The following is a 21,383-nucleotide window of genomic DNA, read 5'->3' as shown; positions in this document are numbered from 1 at the left end:
CTTGTTGAGTAGGTTGTGCAGGTTTCCTTTGAGGATGGGGACTGAGAGGTCAGATATAGAGTGATCTGTGTCCTATGACTGCAGAGGTGTTAACGGGACACTCTATCGTGAATGGTCCCTTACAATATGTGCTAACTACATACACTAACCAGTCTGCTTCCCCTTGCATTTAGCTGTGACTCTGGGGGTGCCTTTTCCCAGACCTGATGAAGAGTTCGGTGTAAGCTCGAAAGCTTGTCTCTCTCTTTCTCTCTCACCAACAGAAGTTGGTCCAATAAAAGATATTACCTCATCCACCTTTCCTCTCTAATATCCTGGGACCAACATGGCTACAGCTACATTGCATACAGTGTGACCCTGTCTGCTATCACAGGCAGTTGGGTGAGGAATGGGACCAGGTGAGTCCCTCAAGCTGTGAAAACGAGGAGTCCTTGTGGCACCTTATAGACTAACAAATGTATTCGGGCATAAGCTTTCGTGGGCTACAGCCCACTTCATCAGATGCATGGAGTGGAAAATACAGTAGCAGGTATAAATACCCAGAACATGAAAAGATGGGAGTTGCCATATCAAGTGGGAGGTCAGTCTAACGAGACAATTCAATTAACAGTAGGATACCAAGGGAGGAAAAATCACTTTTGTAGTGGTAATGAGAGTGGCCCATTTCAAACAGTTGACAAGAAGGTGTGAGTAACAGTAGGGGGAAATTAGGTTTTGTAATGACCCAACCACTTCCAGTCTTTATTCAGGTCTAATGTGTAATTGCAAATTAATTCCAGTTCTGCAGTTTCACGTTGGACTCTGTTTTTGAAGTTTTTTGTTGTTGAAGAATTGCCACTTTTAGGTCTGTAATTGAGTGTCCAGGAGGTTGAAGTGTTCTCCTACTGTTTTTTGAATGTTATAATTCTTGACGTCTCATTTGTGTCTGTTTATTTTTTTGCATAGAGACTGTCAGGTTTGGCCAATGTACATGACAGAGGGACATTGCTGGCACATGATGGCATATATCACATTGGTACATGTGCAGGTTAGGGTGACCAGACGTCCCGATTTTATCGGGACTGTCCCGATATTTCCTTGTTTGTCCCGCATCCCGACCGACGTGCGGTCGGGACACTGGACAAACAAGGAAATGCGCCGGAGCCTGGAGCCCAGAAGTGCTCGCACCTCCGCCCCCACCCCGACTCCACCCCCTCCTCCCCCGATTGGCTCCCTCCCCGAATCCCCGCCTCTTCCCCAGACTCACCATTCCTCCTCCCTCCGCAAGCGCTGGAGGGAGGCCCGGGAGACTCAGAGGGAGCGCGGGGCCGGGGTGAGTAAGAGTCCGGCCTGGCCCCGAGCAGGCAGGACTCAGTTGGGTGGTAGGGAGAGGAGGGGGGCGGCCCGCGGTGCCAGGCGGCGGCTGTTCTCCCCCCCGGGCAGCGGGACTCGGGAGCAGCCGCTGCTGCAGCTCCCACTGCCGCAGGGGGAGGAAGCGGCCATGGCGCTTGGCGGCTGCGGCTCTGGCGCCCCCGCAGCAGGCCCCGGCTCGGGGTGTTCGGGGGTGCCAGAGCCGCAGCCACCGAGCGCCATGGCCGCTTCCTCCCCCGCGGCAGTGGGAGCTGCAGCAGCGGCTGCTCCCGAGTCCCGCTGCCCAGGGGGGGAGAACAGCCGCCGCCTGGCACCGCGGGCCGCCCCCCTCCTCTCCCTACCACCCAACTGAGTCCTGCCTGCTCGGGGCCAGGCCGGACTCTTACTCACCCCGGCCCCGCGCTCCCTCTGAGTATCCCGGGCCTCCCTCCAGCGCTTGCGGAGCAAGGGTTGTTTTTTGGCCCCGTCCCCTGCCACGCCCCCGCCACGCCCCCTCCCCCCCGCATCCCGATATTTGACTTGGGTGATCTGGTCACCCTAGTGCAGGTGAATGAGCCTCTGATGCGGTTAGGTCCTATGATGGTGTCCCTTGAATAGATATGCAGACAGAGTTGGCACTGGGATTTGTTGCAAGGTTTGGTTCCTGGGATGGTGTTTTTGTTGTGTGTTGTGTAGTTGCTGGTGAGTATTTGCTTCAGGTATGGGGGCTGTGTGTAAGCAAGGACTGGTTTGTCTCACAAGGACTGGCTTGTCTCCCAAGGTCTGTTGATTTAAGGCACAGGAAGATTGAGTGACTTGCTGCTGGCCTCACAGAGAATTAGGGCTGATCCCAGGGCACTGCCAGCTGTTTGTTCCGAGTAGTCCTCTACCACAACCTCCTTCCAATCAAATTAAATAGGATAAAATAAATTTAAAACCTTATTTTTCTTCATCCTTTCAGGTCTGAGCAATCGGCTGCCGTACTTCATCAACTATTTCTTTGACACGTACCTGCTGATCAATGAGGATACCCCCGTGGGTGAGTTCGCCTCACTTATGTTAATGAGCAGATTGCATTGTGTTTCCAGGCCTGTTTGGGGTGTGTGAAAGTGACCGGGGGAAGGAGAAGAACAGGAGTACTTGTGGCACCTTAGAGACTAACAAATTTATTAGAGCATATGCTTTCGTGGACTACAGCCCACTTCTTCGGATGCATATAGAATGGAACATATATTGAGGAGATATATATACACACATACAGAGAGCATAAACAGGTGGGAGTTGTCTTACCAACTCTGAGAGGCCAATTAATTAAGAGAAAAAAAACTTTTGAAGTGATAATCAAGATAGCCCAGTACAGACAGTTTGATAAGAAGTGTGAGCATACTTACAAGGGGAGATAGAATCAATGTTTGTAATGGCTCAGCCATTCCCAGTCCTTATTCAAACCGGAGTTGATTGTGTCTAGTTTGCATATCAATTCTAGCTCAGCAGTCTCTCGTTGGAGTCTGTTTTTGAAGTGGGAAGGAGGAGGCACACAGAATGGCTAACAGGCACCCATTCTGGCTATGAAGTGTGTTTGAAGTTGCCCAACTGGGAAAAAGATCCAGACCACCTGGGACAATGGAACTTTTTTCAAAAGAAAAGAAGTGGGGAAAATATGCAACATTCACTTGGGAAGTGTGTGATGTGTTTGTTTAAGATATCAATTCAGGATACCAAACTATGTGGCTCATTCTCCATCAGATCCTGTGTGCCTTCTCTCCTGTAGGGAAGCTGGAGTGGCTTTATATGCAAACGAGGGAGGAGAAGGTTTTCTGCCGTGAAATCTTCCAGAGCAAGGATCTGATCTTGAAAAAGTGCTGAATGCCCTCCACTCTCAAAGTAGCATCGCCCAGGGAGAGCTCAGCATAGCAATTTGAAAGTTCAAGCCTCAGCAGAGATCTCTTGACGCTTGAGGGCCTAGTTCTCCATTGCCCAGCAACATGTTTAGTCACTTACACCAGTGCAAAGTGTAAACTGTTACCAGACCAGAACAGTAGTGTCTGACACCCACTTTGCACCAGTTTAGGTCTAGAGGGCAACAGAGAATCAGAGTCCTGGGTGTTAGTGGAAGTTATCTAAATGCATTAGGGGATGGAAATAGACTCTTAAATAAAATTATAGCTCATAACTAGAACTGCTCTGAGAGGTGCCAGTGGAGAAAAATTACACACGGAAATAGGTTGTAGCCCAGTTGCACTTCATACTAAAATACTATTGTGTAATATACAAACTGCATGTGTGCTCTCAGATTTCCTCAGTCTCCTTTTATTTTGGCTGGCTTTCCATAGATAGTATAGTAAAATAAATGTTTTTATACAGCGCCTAGCACAATAGGGTCCTGGTTCATGAGTAAGGATTCTAGGTGCTTTGGTAATATAATAATTATTCACCTGGGTTTCTTGTTGCCTACTTCCCTCTCTTTTCCTGCTTTCCATTGTAGCAAGTAAACAAATCCTAGAAGCTTTCACAGTGCATGCAGCCACTCAATCCTGCTACCAGAGTCAGTCACGAAAGAGCTGAAAGTTTGGGTAGAGACGAGATTTTGTGTATAGTGCCCTTGGAGAAAATTGGCAATTTTTTGATTGACAGATGTAGCTTTTTATTTTATTTATTTGTTTTGCTAGTGATCAGTTTTAGTAAATGTAGAAATTGATCGGGCCTTTCTTGGCCTCTTTCCAGGCTCTCAGTCCATTAAACTTGTGCTCTTCAATCAGGGCCAGTGGCTGGCTTTTAATGCTGAAGGAATTGATTGTAAGCCCAGTGTGTGCACAACTGTTGGTCTGGGCCTCCATCTGCAAGCTAATAGCTGTGATCTTATCGGAGCCCCATTTTCACTGGCCTCCTTCATCTGCCTGTTCCACCCTTCCTCACACTTATACACTGCAGATCCACACAGCAGGAACCTAGCAGCTACTGAAACATCAGCAGGGCTTTCAAAACTTAGGGGGGACCCCAGTCAAGGGTGCTTCTGCTAAGAGATTAAAATGGTGTGAATCACCGGAATCAGGTCTTTCCAACCACCTCGCGGAGAGACCTCAGTTTTGTATTCAGTTGTTCTAAGGACCTGTCACGAAGTGGGACTTTTCTGTAATATTTTTATGAATCCGGTGTGCCTCGATTTCCCTCTGCGCTTTGCACAGTTAAGAGTGTGAGCTGTACTCTTGGGGGCAGAGCAGAACATGAGGTGAGTGAGGGTGTCACCTTGCTGTCTGGGCTGCAGTGAATAGAGCTGTTCAGGGACATGCTGAAAGCGATATATCGATGCAGAATCCCCAAAAGACAATGGAAAAGTCCCAATGACCAAACAGTGACACCTAAAACCCACTGAGCAAGAGGAAGGCAGTTTGCCCCCCACCTCTCAGCAGGGAAGCTGAGCAGAGACTCCAGCTCAAGAACAAAAGACTGAGACACAGGCAGGGAATAAGGAGTTGGCTCCTGGAGGAAGCTGGCTGCAAAGGAATCAGAGAGAGAGAGAGAGAGACGAAGACGCGATCCACTATAACCTGGCTGATAGTTTGTGCTGGTTTGGCCAGAATGGACTATGCTTTAACCTTTATTTCTCTGTGCTAACTTAGGGACTTGCAATGCTGTGTGCCAGCTGTCTAATAAATCCTACTCTGTTTTGAAAACACTGCTTGAGTGTCACTGTAAATACCTGCTGAGGTGCATTAGTCACGGAAGAGCGTGCAAGTCTCTATCAAGAGTCTATTTCATCTGGACTCGCTGGACAGAAATCACAGCGTGAAACAGGACTACTGGAGCCCAAATGCTCATCTGCAAGGCGGTGAGGCTGCCTGGCCTATGCTGAGGGAAGGAGTGGGACCCCTGGGAGGTCTGCCACACAAAAGGGGTTGCTTCAAGAGACTGTTTAAAAGATGGGGCATAGCGCTGATCCAGTGGATCAATGACAGGCCCCTCAAATAGAGTCTTACCCACACCCTATGGTGTGGCACTTCATTTATACATTTTCTGGGACAGTGGCAAAGCCCTCCTGGAATACACCCTAGAGAGCCTATGGACCTGGGACAACCTTGCTTGAGAAGTTCTAAGACAGTGGTGCGCAAACTTTTCCAGTTGCACCCCCACTTGCCACACACACACACACACACACACACACACACACACAATCAGGACCCCGGTGAAAAATATTTTTCAGGCCCCCCAGCAAGGGCGGACCAGCTAAACAGGGCCAACGAGGGTGGGGGGGAAGCTGGGCCCCCTTCCGGACCGACGGGCCCGAGTAATTTGTACCGGCTTTCCCCCCCCACCCCTCGTCAACCCTGCACACCATTACTGTACAGCCAGGGCTTCCTCAGCAGGTGAGCTTGGGCTGAAGGCAGAGCTGGGCCTGGGGGCAGTGTGTGACCAGGCATTGAAGGGGATTGGAGTCAGAGCTGGTCTGGGGGCGGAGCAGGGAGGCTGGCCTGGGCAGAGCAGGGCTGGGGGCAGAGCAGGGCTGGAAGCATGATGCTCCTTCCGCGTCCCCCATGCCTGGAGGGCAGAACAGGACTGGTGGCTGAACAGGGTTGGGGGCATAGCAGGGCTGGAAGCATGATGCTTTATCCTCGCCCCCAGTGGGGGCTGGCCTGGGCACCGCCACACACCTTCCCCCCCCCCAAATTCCTTCATGCCCCCCACAGTTTGGAGTCCACTGCTCTAAGATGATCCTTCCCCAAATTCACAGAGGACTAGTAGGATCCAAGTAAAGACGGTCACTTGACTTTTAGCCAATCACAGCTATTTATTTTAGCACCAGTTTTAACTTGGTGACTGTCCAGACAAAAGCATGCAATGGGTGTTGTGGTCTGTCACAGAGTGTGGGGGAGTCAGGACCCTGCACCCCCCCACTTCCTGCAAATCACCAGGACTCTCAGCCAGCCAGTAAAACAGAAGGTTTATTAGATGACAGGAATACAGTCCAAAACAGAGCTTGTAGGTACAGAAAACAGGACCCCTCAATCAAGTCCATCTTGGGGGGTAGGGAGCCCAGACCCCGGTGCTGGGCCTCCCTCCGTTTCCCCAGCCGGCTCCAAACTGAAACCCTGTCCAGCAGTCTCCACTCAGCCACACACCCCCCCCCCCCGGCTCCTCCTCCAGTCTTTGTCCAGTTTCCCTGGCAGAAGGTGTCACCTGCCTCCAACCCCCTCCTGGGCTCAGGTTACATGCTCAAATATTATCCCTCAAGTGAAGTCACACCCTGATATCCCACCACCATCCAGCACCAATGCAGACAGTAAACGCATAAAACTCCCACGCAATATTACCAGGTCAATACTCCCCAGTCCCTACTCCGTCACATGGTCTATCTGAAACATAGCACCTCATGAAACAATGGCTGCCTGCTCCCATTGAACCAGCCAATACCATAGTGGAATGTGAGCCCTAGGTGTGATAGTTAGCATTGTCGGTAGCAGTGCCTATCAGTGGTTTGTAATGCAGTGCAATAGAACAGAATTTGGTCTTTGTGATTCTTGGTCTGCTGTGACTCTCAAACTTCTTCATATGGTGGACGACCTCTTAAAATGGATTTTAATGGGCACCTCCTTTCACAGCCTTTGAAAATGCTAGATGAAGATGGTATAAAGGAAACAAGAAAAAAATCATTTAAATGTGATGCTATCCTGCTGTTTTGTACCTGTGCAGTTCTACTTGCACTCCTTGTGTAGGACTTTGCTTATTTGCATGTGCTTTAACAGCCTCTACTGCAGCACTAATATCTGTAGATCACTTTACAGATTATTTCTATCTTCTTGTGTATTTGCTACCCCTCTGCATTTGAAGGGGATAACAAAATTAATCACTAGTGAATTTGCCCTAGAGAAACTTCTGATGAAGAAAGCAGCTACATGGAGTAAATGGAACTGGTAGGTGGAGCTGACTGGAAAAACTTTGAATGTTTTTTGATGGAGAATGTGGTTCTACAGAAGTTGAAACAGTTTGTGAAATTGTGTAGATTTTGCCCCATTTTTGTCAGAACTTTTTTCACATTTTTTCTCCTAATGTCAAAACAGGATGTCTTGACAACATTAAAATGAAATATTTTGACTTTGTTTCATTTTGAAGTGATTTTTCACTTCAAAATTTTTATTTTGCATGGTCTTGCAAAGCAAAATCTAAAGGACATTTTTTTAATCAGTCCAAACCAACAGTTTTTTGAAAATTTCTTTTCTTTTATGGAGAATTTTTTGAAAATTTCAAGTTTTGTTCCTGATTGGAACGAAGACTAATATCAAAATCCTTCACAAAACAGAATTGTCATCATCCTCCCTGGTCTAGCGTGTTTCTCCCCCCACCCCCCTCCATCCTTGCATACATTTCTCAAATTAAAAAAGTCGTCTGGAAGCCATAAATGTTCTGGACTGGGACACAACTAGCTGGAAGCAGATATTTCACCACAGTGTCAGAAGCACAGCCCCCAGGTAGTGAATGATAAAGTGCACATTATACTCATGGACTCCCAAATGCTATACAAGGAGTTACATAAATAGGATCTGTAGTGACTATAGACAAACACAGCTGTCATTATATACTTGGCAAGAGTTGCCACACCGTCTTGGATATTGGAACCTGTATTTCCTATGGGAATTTTGATCATGGTTACCCCAGCTGCTTACTCAGCACTGTCATGGTATCTTTAAATTCTACCAGCAGTGAGTATGAGGGACCTTCCTTTAATGTTGCATGCAAAGGACAGCATAGCAGTGCTGCAGTATCCCCTTCTCCTACATTGAGGTGTTATTACTACATATGAAATTACGGTGTGGGGGATTTGAACCTGTGACGTTGTGACACTCTCAGGGAAGAATGACTTACTAAAGAATCCAGTAATCATTCCAATAGCTGCACTCATGCAACAGAAATCGAACTGTAGGCTGCATCTTTGAATGGATACTTTCTCAGATGTTCAGTTGATTCAAAAGGTAACCCTTTGTCATCAGGACAGTGAATTCAGTCATCCATCGGCAGGACAAATCCCCTCCAAACTGCACCCAACTTGGAATACCCTAGATGGGGGAGGGAGCGGGGAGGAAGTGCCAAAATATCTGCATCATTCCCTTCTCTTTGTTAACTTCTTCCCTTCCAAAAAAGTCCCCTGTATTCTCGCTTACCCGACTAGAAATTAACAGCCTCCTCTTCCCTCACGTGATGCCTAAAAGAGTCTTAAGCAACAATTAAAGAGATCATTCCCTCTCTAATCACTTACATGAGTAAATTAGTCTTGTCAGGAGCTATTAAGACCGAGAGCTTGGAATTCATTAGTCTAGATTGGGCCTATGGAGCTCCTGGCACTGCCGCCAGTCCAGGCTGATTAATTTCTCTGAAAACACCATCAATGCCCATCTGTTTCATTTAAGTCCAGGGAGAGCAATTTTCAGGTGGACTGATCCCCCTCGTCAGTTATTTCACCCAGAAGTAATGAAAAACACAAATACACTCTACAGAATTGGGGAGGGGGAGAGTTGGAGGGGGAATATAAAACACAAATATGAGGAATACAAAAACAATTGAATTTGCTAGGCAGCAGAGAAGAAATTGAAGGACAATAGAGAAATGAGTGAAGTGAAGGAATATTAGGTACTCTGATGTGCATGACAAGAGGCTGGTTTAAAGAGAGGAAAGGGTGGGGGGGATCACCCAGCCACAGGGCTGCCAGCCTAGAGCCATGGCAGAGGCTTCTTACTTGCAAACAAGAAGTGGGTAATGGCAGCACAGGGGACAAGGAGGGTCTGTTTGGAAATGGGTGAAGTTGCAGGAGCTATGGAGGGACTGGTTGCAGATGCTTGGGCCCCTCACTCCCTGTGATGGGAAGCAGGGAAGACAAAGTAGAAGACAAAACTGTGGGGCATAAACTTGGACTCAGGTGTTTAATCCTGGTCTCATTGGTTTTACCTTGTGGAAGGCAAGTTGTGGAGAACCAGAATTTCCTATTCATCGTTCCTATACCCTTTAATGCAAAGTCAATAGCTAATGAGGTTATCACCATCTATGAATTGATGAAGGACAAGGCCCCTGACTTTGCATGTATAACTGAGAACTGGTTCAATGATGATGCAGGACAAATATTTGTGCATCTGTCTGTGATTAGGTGTATGGTTCAGCATGATATTAGGGGGGATTGGGTAGGAGGTGCTGCTGTGTTTGCATCTGCCTCAAAGTGGAATGGAGTTTGTCATACAATGGATATCCACAAATATAGTGACAATAGTTTGCAGTTGCTTTTACTCTTAAAATCACTTCTGAGACATTTTGCTAATTAATCCTCACAAGAAGTAGGTAAGTGGTGTCATCCCCATTTTACAGAATGGAATGAGGGCAAGAGATTAAAGCCAAATTATTAAAGGTATTTAGGTGCCTACAGCCCCAGATGGAGCCTTTTGAAAACCTTCTCAGGAACTGTCTGCAACTTTAGGTGCCTTTAATCCTCCCCTACCCCCAAACAAACAAACAAACAAACAAAAACTGGCCCTTAAGTGAACTACAGAGGGAATCAATGTTATGATGGGATTAGGATCTGGCAGTTCTTGGCTCCTAGTTCTCCCATGCTATACAATGAAAAACAAAATGCACAACCCCTGAACCTTCCTTTGCTGTAAGAAAATGGGGAACATCACCTCCTGGTGTGACATTTGTGGGACAAAATAATCACATGATGCTGCAGCCTGATTATATGACATTTGTGTTTTCACATCATCCTGGAATATCATCACACACTGGCATGCATGATGTCTTCACCTCGTTACAATGTCATCACTGAAAATCATGTCATGACTCCCTAATTGCCCAGCAAGATGGATTTACAGGATGTGGGACAGACCTGAGAAAACTGAGATTGCCTAGCAAATTTCAGAACAGGGTGTAACCTTGTAATTAGCTATATTGCCTTTGCACATGTTTCTGGGAAAGTTGCGTGCTTTGGAGCCTTGTAAATACCCAACCGAAGAGGTAACTCCGCAAATAACTCAGGTGGTAATACTTTTGAGTCTGGTTCTGAGTTCCCTTCATCTTGGCTGCTGCATTTAAATGTAATTGGGGGATAATGCCATCTTCAAGTAGTAGTAACTGTTTGATTATGCTGTCAGGATGGACTCCAACAACATACTTTAGGACTGTTCCATTTTCAGGGTGAGAATGGTGAAGGCATATTGTGTGTGTGGGTAACTACAAGGTTTGGTATAGGAGCAGAGGATGGGAGGGATGGCCAAGCAGTGCTACCTCTGGGGTGCTCTAGTGCTACCTGTGGGGTGCTCACTCCTTTCACAGGTTGGGAGGGCCTATTCAAACCACAGCTATAAAACCTGAGGTTGAAACTGCTATACTAGAATGGCAAATATAGATGAATACTCCAGAGTTTCACTGTGCAGTCTGACTATCCATGGGTAACTTCAACATGAAAAGAGGCCAGGGTATGGTATTTTGATTGTTCTTGCTGGGACTATCTCTTCAGTTGTATTTGGCTCTGGATGAGAAACCTGTCTGTTGCTGGGAGTTTTGCCCAGGAGAATATAGCACACCTGCTGGTATTTCAGACAGGTGGAAAGACAGAGCTTGCCACTGGGGCATCAGCAAAAGTCAGCTCCGACCTAGATATCTGAGTTCATCATATATTTCTGAGCAGGGAAAATGAACACAGCTGATGTTCCCCAGTCCTAGCTTGCTGCATTCATGATGAGACATTGGCTCAATACCTCTAGCTTTACACATCAAGGCGCAGGCCTCTGTGCACTCTTCAGGAGCAAACTAGCTAAGCTGCTTGAGTGTGCTAGGCTGATCTCAAGGGAGAGACAGCTGTGAGGACAGTGGCTCAGCCCTTCTAGCTTTCTGGGCAGATTTAGAGGAACAGATATCTGATAGGTATCTGCGTCAACATCTATAGCTTGCTGGGCTGATGTCAGGGTGCAAGTCTCTCTAAGCTCACTGACTCGCATCTCTAGCATTCCGATCTGATGGGAAAGCATAAGTCTCCACAAAGTTATTGGCTCAATAGTTTTAGAGTGCTGGGCTTGTATCCAAGTAAGAGTCTCTGTGAGGTCACTGGAACAAACACACTAGCTTGTTGGAATTATGTGAAGGCCCGGACCTCTATGAACTCTCTGGCTCAGCACCTCTTGCTTGCTGGGAAGATGCCAAGGCACTGGACTTTCTGTGGGGACTCGTTCAGCACTGCTGGCTTACTGGAATGAGCTGAAGCCATGATAGCTTGCTGGTATCTGGTTCAGCACCTCTCTGCATGTGAACTGATGGCAAGTTACAGGCCTTTCTGAGTTTACTGGTTCAGCACCTCTAGCTTACTGGTCTGATGTGAAGCCCAGGTCTCCATAGGATCTCGGGCATTCAAGTCACGGTTCTTGAACGTTAGTTTAGAGTAATGGACCAGTGCGTAGGTGGTCTGGTCTAGTGGTCACGGCTGGGCTGAGGTCTGCCCATCAGTGGATGGTGGTAGCTGTGCAGGAACTGGAGGAATAGCAAGAGACAGGTTCTGTAAGCAAGAATCAGGGGCATGCCAGGATCGAAGACTGGAGATCAGAGGCAGTACCAGGTTAGAACTGAGAGGCGGAAATCTGGGTCAGAGTCAGGCTGGAGTCAGAGGTTGGAGATCAGGAGCTCAAGCAGGGTCTGGTGTTACAAACAACTTTCCGAGGCAACCCCTGGGGTTAAATAGGGTGCTTGGCTAATCAACGGGCTGCAGGGTATTGTCAATCTAGGTCTCTTGGACGGTACTTTCTGCAGCACCTACTCTCCATCGTGGTCCTTGGCTGTGCCTCTGTGTGGCCTCCCGGTGGCACGGTAGGACTACCAGCTGTCCCAGGCTCTACAGACCTGGGCTCTTGTCACAGAGTCCTTGCATGTAGCTTGCTGGATGTCTGACATCTGGTCTTGTGAGCTCACTAACTCAAAAACTCCAGCTTGCTGGCCTGAAGTTGAGGGATAGGAAACTGTGAGGCCACTAGCTCAGACCCTCTATTTAACTGAGCTGATGTTGAGGCACAGGCCTTTGTAAGGTTATTGGCTCATCATCTCTAATTTTCTGAACTTGTCAGATAAATTGTCATTGGATCAGCACACAGCTTGCTGGGCTTATGTGACGGGACAGGCCTGTGAGACCACTACGTCATCAACTTTAGCATGATGTTCTGATGTCACAGTATTGGCCTTTGTGAGGTTATTGCCTCAGGAGCCGTGGTTAAAGTAGATTAAAAACTCGAGAATGAGCTCATACATTTTGATGTTTACAAGTTTAGATGTTTTTTCAGATAACCTAGAAACCTTCCATCGGACACTGTGACACAAGGACCAGCTACTGATCTTATGGAAACACCCCATGGAATTTGAGAGAATTGTAACTTTTCTACAAAATTTTTAAACCAACCTATAGAACTCAATAGTGCAGAGATAATTCTCTACTAAATTCTGTGGGTCAGATCCTAGTCTCTATTTGTTTGCTTTGCACTGCTTGGGCTGCACAAAGGAGACTTTAAAACAGGCGTGAATGGACATCTGACAATTCTCCTTGCATAGAGGAATTTTCCTGTCTATGGTGTAAAGCTGGCACAGCCTGACCTATAGCGCTTGTTGGTGGCCAGATATGATGGCATGAACATAATGCTGGTGTACTCTGGTGAGCCTTGGCTGCCAGAATAGCCCCTGAGTGGCATTGCATCTCAGCATCACTTTAGAACTTTTTGGGAACCCTGAGTGTTCCAATAAGGAAGGGAATTAGGATTTAAGGTTCCAATCACACTTTAAGAATAATAGGGATACACTCCTGTACCTGTAGAGCCCCATTCAAGCCAAAAGCATGCTGCAGAGCAAAGAACTGGGTCTGTGTGTATTCAATTCCATGTCCTGTTCAGGCCATTCAAAGGACCCAAAGGTCACATTATTTTACTTTGTTGCTGTCTCGGGCTGCATCACCAGGATTCCTGGCCCGAGACACTATTTCTTCTGGATACTAACACCTATCTCCACTGTGTCAGGTAGAACAAATGAAGTAGGGAACGTCATTTGAATCATTTTGATGAGTTTTCAAATTTATCTTAAGAGGTTCTGTTATATGTAAGCTCAGAGAAGGGATAGCTCAGTGGTTTGAGCATTGACCTGCTAAACCCAGCGTTGTGAGTTCAATCCTTAAGGGGGCCATTTAGGGATCTGGGGCAAAAATCTGTCTGGGGATTGGTCCTGCTTTGAGTAGGGGGTTGGACTAGATGACCCCCTGATGTCCCTTCCAACCCTGATATTCTATGATTCTATGAAAATGGAGACTCTGATGCAGTGGGATGGGGTAGGCACTGACCTTGATTGGTTGGTCCTCCATGAACACCACAAGAAGAATGGGCCTACCTTCTGCCCAAGACTCCAGAGCAAGGGAGTAGGCCACTCTATTCTTACGGGAGTGAGTAGAAAAGAACAATGCCAAACAGGAATGATGGGGACTGTCTGGCCTGATGGAGTCTTTCATAGTTTTGGATAATGGAGATATCCAGAACTTTGGAGGTGTAGCTATGTGAACTGAACTCTCCATCTTTGACGTTCGCAAAACTCCACTCAGTCTTACCTATGGAGCTGCAACTGTGGCTCCATAACTTAGTTGTGCTATGATGAGGCTAGTTTGCTGTGTGTGCTTATGTTTATTTTGGCTGGATGTATTGTTGGAGATTTTATCACATGACATAATCTTTAATTAAAGATGAATCTTTAATTCCTGGGGACTCCAAGACAATCCTGTAGGTTGGCAACCCTAGTTGCTGCTTGGTTTTGTAGGATTCTTACTGTATTCCCCCTTATAGAACAGGAATCAAGGCAAGAATTATTTAATGTGGGAAAAGAGATCAGTTTAGGATTCACAAAGGAGGATGGGAAACTAGTGGCTTTGGAGTAATGTACTTGACTCTCAGTTTGTACTCTCTCTCTCTGTGTTAAATGCAGCATGTGATGCTCAGATTTAGCAATGCGTTGGCTACATGCCTATGACAATGAGGAGAGATCCTGGATAAGGAGCAGACCCAAAGGTCTATGCAGCACAGGGGCAGCTGCCACTGCATTATCCTGAATTTAGTATCTATCTTCCTGTCCATGTTCATTAATGGATCATCACTCCTGTCATTCTTTTTGTGCAGTGTTCGGGTCACAAGAATCATTGATGCTCTGGGAGTCATGTGGGATCCTGGGGGGCAACAGGCCACATTATCTGCTGCTTCTAGTGATGATATCTCCATGCAGTTGTGCATATACTTTCTCATCTATTTTGTCCCCCCCCCCACACACACATTTCTGCTGGCATTTTTTGCAGAGTAATACTGTACTGATCTTGGTGTCTGGTCCCACCATGGTGCTCTGCTTACTGCAAAGCTGGAAAAAAATGGTGGTATTCAGTTTATTCCTATTCCCATTTGTTGACTTTTGGAATCTCTGTGGTAAAACAACTCTCCTCACAATACACTTATGAACCAGTTGTTGGACCCTTAGCTACTGTATGTGTGTGAATACCCAATGACAGGGGGCGGAGCTATGTGGGATGAAATTTGGAGAGGAGAAAGGGGATCATTAGCAGCATAATACTTCTTTCTTCTGTCTCTCCCTGCCTCCCTTCTCCCCTGCGAGTGCAAAAGTAACATGGCATGTGGCCACTTGAACACTGCCACCAGATATTTCACGAGCACAGTTATAAGTCAAAGGTGTTTTTATCTGAATTTTCTCATGTTACTTTGTTTTAGCATGTATCATATTGAAAAACAGCCAATGCCCCGAGAGTCAGTAGAAAAGCAAAACTACCTGTTCCTGACACCACCCAAAACAAGATGACGAAATGGGTTCCCTGCTGCATACGTCAGTTCATAATATTCCCAGTCACCCAATGTACTAGATGCTTTAGGTGAAATACTAGTGACATAACCGGGGAAATCATTATTTGTTTAACAATTCAGTGACAAAGCTGTAGCTTGTACTCCAAGACCTAGCTGTTCTCACCTATAAATCATGCCCTTCCCTCTCCACTGGGTGGCCTTCTTGCAGGGTATGAGGCTGTAAGAGCTATGGGGGAACTGTGCCAGTGAGAGGATTTGAATATGAACAAAGGATGCACATAGGGGCCTGGGCAAAGTATCCCACAAGGTACTTGCTGAGCTGGGTAGAATTCCCTGGAACAGCTGAGGTGTTGAGTAAAGGAAGGTACTTGTTGGACCTGAAATTGTTTTATAATTGTACAGTGCTAATAAGTAGTAACTGCATGACTGGGTCTAATCCTGTCATCGGATGCCTTCAGCTCCCATTGGTGTGGAGGGGAGTTGACAGTGCTCTGCCAGTCCCAGCACTGGGACCCGACTGCACAGTCTTAGGATAAGGTATGTATGTGTGGATGTTGCTAATGGTGCCTAATAAGTGTGTGAAAAGGGCTAAAAGCCTCAGTGTAAAGAAAGTGCTTCAGGCATACTGTTAATGAGATACTAATTGGGTACTAACCAGGTGTGAATTAAATGAAGCACAGAGGATGGTTGCAAATCTGTTGTAAACTCATTGTTGAGACAAGCTGCAGTTCTTGTTACTGTGTGTATTTGTGGGCATGGGGCACACCAAGACCACCCATTTGTGGGTCACCAAGCTATGTTCTCTGCACTGTTTCTTTGGTACTTGCTAGGAGGGGTGCAGGGTTTGCTTTGTTAAAAAGAAATGTTTAGCAAAGTTTCACAAAATGATTTTGAATTTGCAAAATTTGATGAAACTGGAAGAAAAATTGAGAAGCTTTAGAAAACATGCTTGTTTGTAAGAGGAAATATATAGACAATAATTACCACACATCTTCCATGTACATCAAAGGGCTCTTCCTCTATGAGGCTAAATAGCTGCATTCTGCATTTAAATACTCTCCAGTAAGGGACCCAACTGCATTACAAAACAAGCAGATCAGAGGACCCAGTTATTATATGGTTAAAATGTGTTGTGTGGACAGGTCCTAAATGTGTTGTAACTTGTTTACATGTAACTGGGGCAGTTCCACCAGTGCTAACAATTGTGAAAGCCCTAATGTAGACCGGTTTCAGAGTAGCAGCCGTGTTAGTCTGCATCCGCAAAAAGAACAGGAGTACTTGTGACACCTTAGAGACTAACAAATTTATTAGAGCATAAGCTTTCGTGGGCTACAGCCCACTTCATTGGATGCATATGTAGACCATCTCTACTGTCTTCTCTAACCTTGCCCACAGCCAGTCTAGATGACAAGGTTGGCTAAAACGTTGTCAGTTGCCAGCGTCTTGGCTGCACTGACAGTTTTGTCCCAGTTGCAGCAATTGGCGGCCAGCCACTATTATAGCTGCACCAGAGCAAGCTCCAACTGTAGATCAGGAAAGCTGTGATTTGCACTGGTGCAGTTTATGCCACTTTCAGCCATGAGGAAAGCAAGCAGCTCTAGATGCTAGGTGGAGGGGGATGGAATCTCTACTCCCTCTACACAAGAAAAGGGGAAAGAAAAGCCAGATGTGGCCAGCCCCAATTCTCCCCTCTGAATACTGTGGAGTGTAACTAGACTTGTGAGTAGGGATTTAGGTGAGTGTGGATTGTTGTGCGACTGAGAAAGCTGAAGCTCAACAAGCTGAACGGTGAAGCTGGACTACGGGGTCGGTGATCCTCCCAAACCCCGGATTTACTCATTTGGTTGTATGTAAATATATAGGTGGTTACTGTTTCTTTTTTCCTCTCTTAGCCCTAATATTCCTAGACTCCTGAGTGCTTGCAAGTAGGAATGAACCACCTAGAAGAGTGACTGGGGAAGTTACATTTTAATTGCCATAGCCAGAAATAGGAGTGCAGCTCTGGGTAGAATCTTGAGCCATGCTTTTATTTACTGTAGAAAGGATCATAGAGAGATGGAACCTGGCCCTTGGCTGCTGCCATTGGCACCTAGGAGAAGGATTACATAGTGCTATAGAACTTAATCATTTTTTTTTAACATCATCTTATAAAGTATCTAATGTAGATCAGGCCTTTGTGCAAAGCAGTCTGGCTGCCTCAAGTTCTGAGGCTCTCCTTGGGGCTGAGCCCGATGGCAGAAATGAGTAGTCTGTGCTCCATTCAAAGGATATGGCTTTCGCATTCCTGAGAAGTGATACCAGTTATGCCAGAGATTGTATATATGTTCATCACCCCCCGCACATGTGTGCCATTACTCTGAGTGTGTGTGTATGCATTTAGCAGAATTGATTTGGCATTTACAAAGGGTAATTCAAGACGAATAGGCTGGTCTCTGACTGTGAGAGAGATTGAGGTATTACTGAATATGAAATCTGCTTGGATAGCTTCACAAAATGCATTTCAGGTATGTCTGAAAAAAGTTATCAATAATCTGGTGTTTAGCAGGGAATTGGAAGGAACTTAATCCCCACTTCAGTATTTGTTGTTAGGTCACAGTATTGCCCTCAAACATTATGTTCTGTCTAAAACTACACTGCAAACTCTTTGGGGCAGAGACTGTGCCCTCTTATTTGTTCTGTGAAGTGTCAGGCACACTTGTGCGTGCTATAATGATAATAAATGTGAATATTCTAAACATACAGTACTACAAAACAGCATAATACAAGGATATTTCCAGGGCCGGCTCCAGGCACCAGCTGAGCAAGCTGGTGCTTGGAGCCGGCCGATTGTTGGAGGCGGCATTCTGCCCAATCCTAGGGCGGCATGGCCGCTTTTTTGTTTGTTTGTTTGTTCTTGTTCCGCTCCGGCCGCCCTGTAGGGGGCAGCGGCGCGGAGAACCAGAGCTCCCTGCAGGGCAGTTCTCTTCCTTCCCTCCCCGCCGACCGGAGCGGAGCCCTCGCGGCAGGAGGCGGCACAGCGGGAGGGTCCGTGTGGCAGTGCTCCTGCTGTAGCCCTGGCCGCCCCTTCTCTCCCTCTCTCCTCCCCCCTCCAGACAGTCCCTCTGCACCTGTGCTCCGGCCGCACCGCAGGTTTTTTTTTTTTTTTTTTTTGCTTGGGGCGGCCAAAAAGCCAGAGCTGGCCCTGGATATTTCATTTGTTCTTGTGACACAAGCTCTTTTCTCATGGTTTCTGATATCATTAGAGGGTTCCTTGATGGCATTACATTCTTGTTCTTCTATATTAAATTAAAAAAATCCCTATAGTGTATATAATATTAAGGCTCTGATCAAATATTCAGAAAGTCAGGCAACTAAAAATTAATCTTTAAAATTGTGAAATCAGCAATTTTGTGTGTGCTGTTTATTTTATAGTCTACTAACAGAGCAATACATTCATGTTTACATGTAACAAGGAAGAGTGGAATACAAAATACTATATATGCAATCTGGACCAAATATCAGACTGGAGTAACCTTTATCTTTGTAATTCCTGATCTTTGAGTGTTAGATCTTACAACTTCTCATGTTACACCGTGACATTTTTGTATTTATTTTGTCTTTTAAATAAAAATGGAAAGAGTTGATTACAAACTCTGCTGACTTCACCAGTCGAGCCCCAGAGCCAGCTGCTTGGGCGGCCTTGGGATCAGCCACCCTGGCTGCTGCAGAAATCACGGAGATTGTGGACAGTCGTTGAATCCATGACTTCTGCAACCTCTGTGACAGACACAGAGTCCTATGTATAACCTCATCTGTGTACTCTTCCTTCCCCCATCTCTGTGTACTCCTCCTTCCCCGCACTGCTCTTCACTGAAATTGCAGTTGAAATGACAGATGTGGAAAATGAGAAGTGCTAGGAATAGAAAGAAGGTTGAGAGTGGTGCTGACATGCAGTAATTCACAAGATTATAAATTTATCAATTAAATAATGCAAAAATGTGCATTGAGCGTTTTTTTGTTACAGTGCAGGTGCTGTAGTGAAAACTACTATTAAGGCTGCAAGCTAATTTTAATTACATTTTTACCCACTTTTCACACTCTTAACTTTCTAAAATTAATCTTTTAATTAAACTTTTTAATGCTTGTGCTCAATTGAAATGTGGGTTTTTTTCCTTCAATAGCTTAAGCAAAATCCTTTCAGTTGCCTTTTAAACTGTTTCCTGCTGATTTAATATATAATTAAAGATCACACTTCTTTTAACACAACTCAAAGATGGCTGAGCTTGAAAACTAGAATGCTACTAGTCCTTGTTGAGGAGAATGGCCATAATCAGGTATGAAAATAATTGGTTGAAAATGAACAGTTATGAACACTTTAAATTGTTTTGTACTGAGCATGTCTACAAAATGTCATTGTCTGGGAGTTTATACTCATAAAATAAACCACACACATGATTAGTGCATATCTGTAGATGTGGACATTATATTCTTAATTCCTTATAGCTGTTAAAGGGCTTATGCCACCTTCAGTGCTTAAAATAGCTTAATGATAAAGTTTAATCCTTTCCTTGTTTTAAAGAAATAGGGAAATGTAAACTTTTTAATATATGAAAATTTCACAATGTTATTGTACGACCTGGAAATACAGTAGGTGCAATGTGCCCAAGCTAATATTGCTGCATGAGTCAGCATTTCCTAATGTTTTAACTGTGCAACCTTAACACAAAACTAACATACTCTTGCATTTAACAGATGAATACGTTTGATTGACAGTATAAGTTAATACATTGATTCCTCATGTCAGACTTCTCATACACACTGATGGCTTTTGCATTAGCTGTAACCATTTGGGGAAAAATATTGAGATAGAATTATGAACAATGCAGTGAAAACATCTCTGTTTGCAGCAGCTGTAAAAAAAAAAAAGAAAGAAAAAAAGAGAGTGAATAATCTGTGTATCCATTTCTTAAAGATGTATTAATATTGCATTATACACAAGGGGAAAAGATTTCAAATACTTGACCTTTAATGGTTAGTAACTCAATTTTATTCCATTCATCTGTATTGCTTTGTCAAATTATTGCTCTTTTGAATCTCCTGTATTATACTGTGTAGGTTGTCTTTCTGTGTGTGTGCAATTAGGAAGGTAATTCAGTCATATTTTTCTCTTGTTTGTTTACTACTTGAATCTGATATATTTTAAAAAAATGAATATTCAGCTAAAGGACCATGATGGGATGTGCTCCCCAGACAGGCCCTGAAGGGGTTAATGTGGGCCTGAAAGGCCAATTATGGTGCCTGGCTGCACCTGGAGGAGGAACCAGCCTTAACTGAACATGAAGCCAAGCTGGGCAGGAGCAGGCTGGTTAGTATAAAGACATGAAGTTGACACCAGAAGGAGGCTGAAGGGGGAGAGGCTGAAGTCACTCTCTGGAGCAGAGAGGTGGGGAGATGAAAACCCGATAGGGAGAACAAGCCCTGGAATCCTAACCCTGGAAGAAGGGTTAACCCCAGAGGAGTTGTGGGGAAAGAGAGCCCGAGAAGGCAAGGTAGGAAGAAGCCAAAGGAAACAGCAGGAAGGAAAGGGGACTGCATAGACCTTGGCTGCTTGTTATAGGGTCCCTGGTCTGGAATCCAGTGTAGAGAGCAGACCTGGGTTCCTATGCCACCCACTGGGAAGTGGCACAGTATTGGAGATGCCAACCGGACAGCTGGTCTGGAGGGAGTTTGATTCCCTGGAAAGAGAGAACCATACAGTGACCTGGCCAAAGGACCAAGTCACAAAGAGGGAGCACCCTGAGTTCAGAGAGCGAGACATCCCATGGGGTGAGAAACTGAAGAAGGCACCAGATGGGAGAGAGCTAATCCCCAACCCCAGATGAAGCCACAAGTGGCACCCTATAGTGAGTGAACAAGGAGATATAAAATATTATGGATTATGCCATAATGCCATTATATAAATCTGCTACAGCCTCATCTTGAATACTGTTGTTAAATTTTGGTCAGGTAATTTAAAACAAAACAAACAAAAAACCCCCCAGACCTTGCAGAAATGTAAAAGGCCCAGAGGAGGATAACAAATGATCCAGGCTCTGGAAGGGAGGGGCTTTCATACAGGTAGAGACTAATGAGTTTGGAAAGGAGAGGAGAAGGAATAGGTATAGCAGAGAAATATAATGACCAGGGGTATACAGAAAATCAATCCGCTTACTGGAATTTACCTTTTAC

The 21,383-nt window shown here is 45.5% G+C and overlaps 1 protein-coding gene across 3 annotated transcripts in view; it reads left to right on the top strand.

The window, feature by feature from the left end:
* The window catches only part of CDH23 (cadherin related 23), a 533,292-nt gene that overhangs the window by 73,586 nt on the left and 438,323 nt on the right, over nt 1-21,383 (top strand). For all 3 annotated transcript variants that reach the window (XM_065551950.1, XM_065551951.1, XM_065551952.1), the window contains one exon: nt 2,291-2,368. In XM_065551950.1, the coding sequence (XP_065408022.1) occupies nt 2,291-2,368 (78 nt within the window). The remainder of the gene's footprint in view (nt 1-2,290; nt 2,369-21,383) is intronic.

This window comes from Chrysemys picta, chromosome 7 (assembly GCF_011386835.1).
Source record: "Chrysemys picta bellii isolate R12L10 chromosome 7, ASM1138683v2, whole genome shotgun sequence".
Lineage (NCBI taxonomy): Eukaryota > Metazoa > Chordata > Testudines > Emydidae > Chrysemys > Chrysemys picta.
The sequence above is the reverse complement of the archived record's forward strand: the minus strand, read 5'-3'. Positions and strand labels throughout refer to the sequence as shown.